Below are 7,162 nucleotides of genomic sequence, written 5' to 3'. Positions count from 1 at the left end.
TCCTCGGGGCCCATAAGCCACAACCTAAGCCCAGCATACGTTTTCTGTCATTTTCCCCTTTTTTTTTTTTCAATCGTTGTCGTGTTTTTTTTTTTATATAAAAAAAAAGAAAACGAAGAAAAATTTTCTATTTGGTTGAATTGCTAAGAAGTACATCATAATACAAATAATTATATATTCAAGAACGAAAGAACAATTTAAACAAAGGATCCGTTGTATAATAAGCAGAGGGCATCGCAATTTTAAAAAAGAAAATCCATATTCAATTTCTTGAACAATCAAAGGTTGCCATGCCCTCAAAGGGAGAGCAAGAAATTCCTAAGGTTTCCAAGAAAGTAGAAACTCTCTTTAACAATTTTAACCACAAAACAAAATCCTATAAAATGGGACAAATAACACCAAATCTATGCTATGACTCGGATCCATAAAACCCTGAAAAAGAAAGGGCAACAAAATTCGATGGCTGTGTAAAATACAAATAAAAAAAGAAATTGCAACACCAACAGAAAATTTCCAATAGGTAACCGACTGGGTTAACTTTTTGGCTTAAAGAAAATAAAAACTTAAAACAGGAGTGGTTCCAAAGTGATTTTGCTTGGAGGGTGTGGCAGGGAAACCGGGCCAGAATTCTATCTAATCCGCTAGTCTTTGCTCACATCAAATGACTTCGGAATCGCTTAAACAGTGAGGTTGATGATGGTATTGATTGTGGCTCTTTTTAGTTTAAAATCAAAGTAGGGAGACAATATAATAACCCACCTTTACAAGTAAGCAAAAGCAGACCATCTTTCATTTTATCAAAGGCTTTATCACTCGGGCCATAAAATTCAAAATAGCACTCTTGATCCAAAAGGAGCCTCTCAATACCAGTTCCTTTTTGTCCCGTCGGTGGTGATCCTCACCAAAAATGCTTTTATTACTTCCGCAAAAGAATTGAACCCATTGCTTTCTGGAAGCTTCTAAGAAATTGTTCACATGCAACTTAGCTCTCCCTCCCACACACAATTCCTTAGCCAAAGAGCAGGACAATACCTCCAGCGTATTCAAATCGTAGGCAATCAATTGAAGCATTGTTGGTAAGGTCTCAATTGGCAAGCTTTGAGCATATTTAGTTAAAATGCTGATAAGGTCCAGTGAACTATGCACATCATCAGATGCAAATAGAATCTCAGATAAAGAAATGCATGAGTCCCATCATATGAACCATTGTTGAAGAAACAAAGTGGAGCTAACATCTCTCATTATTAGAATGTCAAATATCATAGTATTTTCTTGTGGATACTAATTTAAGGAACTTCTATCTTGAGACAATATGAAAAGGATCCATACTCATGAGAATTGACTGAATTTTAAGCTATGTTGAGACAATATAACAAGGAAAAATTTTGAAAACTGCTATACATATGACTTACAAAAAGGCTCTTTTTCATGTCTCATTCAAAATATCCACTGCTATCCTATTAATTTCTGAAGTGCCTTTCTCATTAGTTATAGACACTGCACATCACAAATTTGTCCTCAAATGGAAACTCAAAGCAGAAATTCACCCATTACATCTGTGCACAAACAACGGTCAAACCTTCAGCAATTCCTGAAAGACATAGCTCAAAGTCAGTACATGTTAACCATAACATGAAAGTAATAAAATAAAATGTAAATGAAAATAATCTTTCAAGCTGTGGTAATGGGAATCCCATAACAATGAAATAGTCAAGATGGACAGTAACCAGAGTGCAGCACTCTTGGATTGTATCTGACATCACCCTCAACCAGAGTGCTCTGGTGAGGATAAGTTTGCATATGCAAAATGATAAAAAGTAGCATCTTTATTTATTCTGATATGACCGTATTCTTGTTTGACAGACATGAAAGTGCCACTTTCCCATGAATGAGCTACAGTATCATTACCCATATTATTTCTTGCAATTTCACAAAAAATCTCAAATTTAACAGCTATATACTTAAATTTTATCACAAATTTCAAGCTAACCAGATATAATGTTAATTTATTTCACAATTCCTTCACAAGACTGGTGAACTTTTCAGTCAGCTATTCTATCTCAGCTTTGACTTTTTTTATCCTTTTGAAAACCTATGATTTTAAGCCATTTTCACTTCTTTTCAGGATTTGTATTTTTGTTTGCTAAGCCACATTTTTTCTGCTTTTGACCCAAATTCCCAACCCAACCTGGCCGCTCACCAGCCCAAGTCAAAACAATCCAAAATCCCTTCGTATTTGATCTTGAGATTGGTAGAGAACCAAAATGCAAAAGTTTCTACCTCTAGTTGAAGGAATTCAAGACTTAAGATCTTTCCCATGGTTCCAGAGAATGCAACATTTATGACATCTATGCATTATTCATGCAGGGAAAACAAGCAGCTGAAATAATAATGATAAATCAGTATAATTAACAAGGATATACCTTTTCCTTTTGCTTGAAGATGGTGTCAATCTTCTTCATATACTCATCGGTTAGCTTCTGGAAGAAGAAACAATGTCAACTCAGAGTGCTCAAAAGCTGGAATGTGGAATCTATTAAGTTATTTATTCATCATGGGGAAATGACAAGAAGATACGGACTGAGGAAAACATGAAAAAGAATAAGACAAAAATAGGAAGAATTAAAAAACTTCAAATCCCAATGCTTAAAATCAGATATTAGCACACTATCACGTAATAAAAACATCATCTAGGTATTCCCAGCAATATCAAACGCAACATGCCACTCTGCCATTGAACTATTTGATTTTTTTTTTTCCAACACACATGAGTGTTTCCCAAAAGCATCTATCCAAGTCAAGACTGCAAGAATAGGGTTATATAACATAGCAGCACAGGGTAAGCAACAAACTAGCAAGAACTAAGAGCTACTTTCAAGAAAATCTCCAACCATATGGTGCTTGTACTGATATATCTCAATTCTGAGCAATATTTCTCCATTAGCATGTATAACAACTCCCAAGTAAACATGAAGTGCCTTGTATGTGTAGAAAAAACCAGTCATATTGCTGAAGGAATTTGTTAGCGGAGATAATTTTATAAACACTAAAAAAATTGCACACCAAACTGTATTATTAAAAGAAGACATCCAAAATCATCCCCAGATGATGAACCACAAAAAGTAAAGCAGTAAGTTACCTGCAAGTCACTGGACAAGTCCTTCACATTGTCCTCTGAGAGCTTTTTTTCCTGAAAAAGAAAGAAGGATTATGATACTAACTATTTAAAAAAAAAAAGAATTAGATCAAACCACCTCGGGAGATAAACCCTCCACTCCCTCCCCTCTCCTCCCACCGCCACCCCCCCCACCCAACACCCCCAAAAAAAAAACCCAAAATAAAAAAAAAAAAAGGGTAGAACAATGTCTTCTTGATTCAAACCTTCTCCAGTTTCTCATAGGCTTTCAGTGCTTCTCTTCGGATATTCCTCAGTGCCACCTATAAATGATAGATTAAGAAAACATAATTTAAGTAAAATATTGATGACTTTAATGCAATCTAGTAATCATAAGACCATAAATGAACTAGTGCATTCAGCAGCCAGCTTGTGAACAAAACAAATGCAGTAAAAACTTGTTTCCAAAAACTAAGAAAAATGAACAATTTTAAACCTAAAAACGATGGGTTAAGAAAGATAATTTTAAGTAAAATATTGATGACTTTAATGCAATCTACTAATCCTAAGTCCATAGATGAACTAGCGCATTCAGCAGCCAGCTTGTGAACAAATTCAGTAAAAACTTGCGTTCTTTTACTAAGAAAAATGAACAGCTTTAAACCTAAAGTTTAGGCTCTTTTAATAAATAAATCAAACAAAAATTTAATATAGGTGAACTCGATTATGTTCATGAACAAGCTGCATTGTAGTTTTCATTTCCATTTAATAGGACACCCATAGTTTTAATTCTCATGTGTGTGCCGCCTCCTTGGGCCTTTCTTGTAGGATAAGGCTTTAAATAATCAGATTAAAGCTTTTAGTCCACATCCTTTGTTGGCTTGGCTTGGCTTCAAAGAAATACAATCAGCCCAAATATTTCATCAAGCCAAACTAAAATCAAACTCAAGCTTAAGTGGAATAAAATCAAACCAAACTTGGAAAAGGCTTCTTAAAGCTTCAAGTCAATCTTGAGATGAGTTCAAGCTTGACTAAGAAATGACCAAACCTAGCTTAGACAGCTAAGAACCCGTTGACTCAGTTGAACACCACCATTAGCCAACATCTACATGCAAATGATAATATAATAAAAGAATTCAACTTTCGAATCCATCTATTAAATAGATTGCATGATGCCAGCACCAAACCTAAGAATGTATGCCTTTCCAAGTTTTCTGAAAAAAAAATCACGGAGAAAAACACATACTTTTACATCAGTTCTAGATTCCCTAACCCTAACGAACTCAATTATGAGTTAGATATACATTCTTGTAGGTCCCATAAGATTTTCCTATCTGAGCTTATTTCCCTAAGAGTGATCATTACAGATCATACATAACTGATCTGATTACAAATAGTAGCGAGTTATCCAATTTTAAATCATTAACTAAAAAATGATATGTACCTTTCCTTCTTCAGCCTGTTTGGCAACCATTTTTGACAACTCCTGTGAACCAAAAAGACGAAAGAGATAAAGAAACAAATGAAGTTAAATTGACCATAAAATCTCCAGAAGCATTAGAAAGAACTTCTCCAAACCATCTTAAACAAGTGCTCTATTTCAATTTTCATCATGCTAAATAAAACAAATTTAGTATGGATTTTCTCTTCATTTTTGTTTGGTAAAGGCATGTGCCAAATGTCTAAAGTTACATTCTCATGGATGTAGCAAAGTGTAGAAAAATTACAAAGCAAGAGCATAAAATGAACAAGAGCTTTTGCCAAGATTGGGTTGACCACTTCCATACTGAAAATTTAACTACTGATACAGCAGAACTGAAGGTCAGGACCATCCAGTCAATTTCATACAACTGAAAAGATGTATATTTATCTACTCATATCCTCTGAGGCATGATTATGATTATTAATAGTGAGTGTTGTGTGTGTGTGTGTGTGTGTGTGTGTGTGTGTGTGAGAGAGAGAGAGAGAGAGAGAATTTTTTTGAGGGATGAAGAGATGTCATGCCAATGAAGTGGAAATCAATGATGAGCTCCAAGAGGTATGGAACTATAGAAACACAGTATGAGTAGGAATGCTGTATCCAAAATACAGAAAAATAGAATAAAACAACAAGGTAAAACAAATATTTCCTATGGGATTCTTGATTACATAGATACAATAATCATGGCAAATTCAACTTTCACATGTTACCATATGAAGTGTACAAATTAATAGAGTGGATTAAAGGCCTCAGAGACCTTTTGGTTTAAATTAGTTGCCACTTGCTACATCCCACAAGACCAAAGGAAACTACCTTCCTTCTTTCTGATGTCAATTGAGGAAGGGACAACCGTATTACTTCTCCATCATTATTTGGAGTCAAACCAAGATCAGAGCTGACAATGGCCTTCTCTATAGCCTTAAGGCTGGCATGCAAGAAGTAACAGATCAGCAAACGGAACAAAATAGTCAACAAAGATTTAGTACCATCTGTGATTTCACTACATATTCTGTGCTAGCAAAAAAATTTTGTGAAAACTGCCAGTCCTACTCTCTAGTACTTAGTTGACAACAGGAATGCTACACTTTTAGTATGCATCCTATATCTATTCCACAGAAGAGTAAATCAGCATAGTTTGATGGTTCTCAAAGATTCCAAGTTTTCTTGTCTTTTGCTTTTTGCAATACCTGGATTTGTCATATGGCTGGACCAAAAGAGAACTTGCATCAGGAGTATTGATTTGAGCTATGCTTTTCAAGCTGACTGGACTTCCATAATACTCCACCTGTAAAAGCATAGTTTCATAGCTTTTCACATCAAAATTGAACACTTTAACAGAACAGTAAATTATAAAAATAGTATACGTTCCATAAGAAGTGTTGCACAAGCCACCTCCTTTCTGCTATGTTAAAGACTGAGTGCATGTTTAACAGAAAAGAGATTGCTTGGAATAACATTTAATACCATTTGTATAAATGAATAATAATAATGATGATAATAACAGAAAATCATCACATATTTTTCTTCCTCACTAAAACGATTCTCTCTATCTTTTTTTTAAATGATCATAAATTCATAATCACGAGGACAGTTACACAAACTTACACAGAATTTATACCTCAATCTTATCTAGTATTGCTGGGTTTGCTCTGCCAGTCCTTACAGAATTAAAGTTCGTTCGAACTGTTTCAATAGTCTTTTCCATCCTCGCTTTCTGATAATAACCAATGCCCTCAATCACTACTAAAAGTGAATCAAGAAAATTCAGAAGGCTTTCAACTATCACCTATTTGGCCATATAACAACTCTACTAGAACCAATTACCGAAAATACTTACAGCATCCTTTTCAATGGAGGACTTCTCCGCTTCGATTTCTTCAATGGTTGCGCACCTTATCACTCCTCTTCTGCATGTCAAGTAAAATTGCATATAAAATCTCAATCAAGTACCTAGGAAGATATAAGTGTCTCAAACAGTAAAGAACCAATCTATTATTGAGCCAATTGCAGAGCACAGCAAGTAATAGCAATAACAGGACGTCGAGTAAAGGCATATTTTACTTGCCTCCTGTGAAACAACTGTTTCCCGACAATAGGCTTGCAAGAAAGTTTGGATGCACCGGCGTAGTTAGAAGCAGAGGCCCAGAAGCTCACACCGGCAGTATCACAGTGGTGTAGTCTAGGAGAAGAGCCTGGAAGAGAGAGGAGGGTTTTGGGAGGGTTTGGCTTGGATTGGAAGATGGACCGAAGCGATGTCGCTGGAGAGAAGGGAGTCGCCATCCAAGCTAGAGGCTAAGAATGAGCTTTTTAGAGATAATGAGATTGAGGAAATGTTTAAGAAGCTTGTAGTCAACAAGCTGGGAAGGAGGGAGACTGACTGTGTCTGTGGATAAGAGGGCTCGCTCTCGCTGGCATTTCTGTTTGGTTGCTGGTACCATAGCACGCACCGTATCACCATTTTATTTTTATTTATTCATTACTTTTTAATCGTAATATTCAAATCATAATTTTCACCTATAATTACCGGAAAACCATCACTAATCAATCCATCATTCTCCCTAAATAAT

The 7,162-nt window shown here is 35.5% G+C and overlaps 1 protein-coding gene across 1 annotated transcript; it reads right to left on the bottom strand.

The window, feature by feature from the left end:
- Positions 1–1,313: 1,313 nt before the first annotated feature.
- Positions 1,314–7,028, bottom strand: LOC110645147 (ribosome-recycling factor, chloroplastic). The gene is made up of 10 exons (XM_021798194.2): positions 6,661–7,028; positions 6,433–6,502; positions 6,214–6,309; positions 5,783–5,880; positions 5,409–5,520; positions 4,560–4,601; positions 3,382–3,438; positions 3,140–3,190; positions 2,424–2,480; positions 1,314–1,591 (listed from the first exon to the last, which is right to left on the bottom strand). The coding sequence occupies exons 1-10, from the start codon at positions 6,873–6,875 to the stop codon at positions 1,574–1,576; spliced, it is 816 nt and encodes a 271-aa protein (XP_021653886.2). The 5' UTR covers positions 6,876–7,028; the 3' UTR covers positions 1,314–1,573.
- Positions 7,029–7,162: the final 134 nt, after the last annotated feature.

The sequence above is a fragment of the Hevea brasiliensis genome, chromosome 9 (genome assembly GCF_030052815.1).
Source record: "Hevea brasiliensis isolate MT/VB/25A 57/8 chromosome 9, ASM3005281v1, whole genome shotgun sequence".
NCBI lineage: Eukaryota > Viridiplantae > Streptophyta > Magnoliopsida > Malpighiales > Euphorbiaceae > Hevea > Hevea brasiliensis.
The sequence above is the reverse complement of the archived record's forward strand: the minus strand, read 5'-3'. Positions and strand labels throughout refer to the sequence as shown.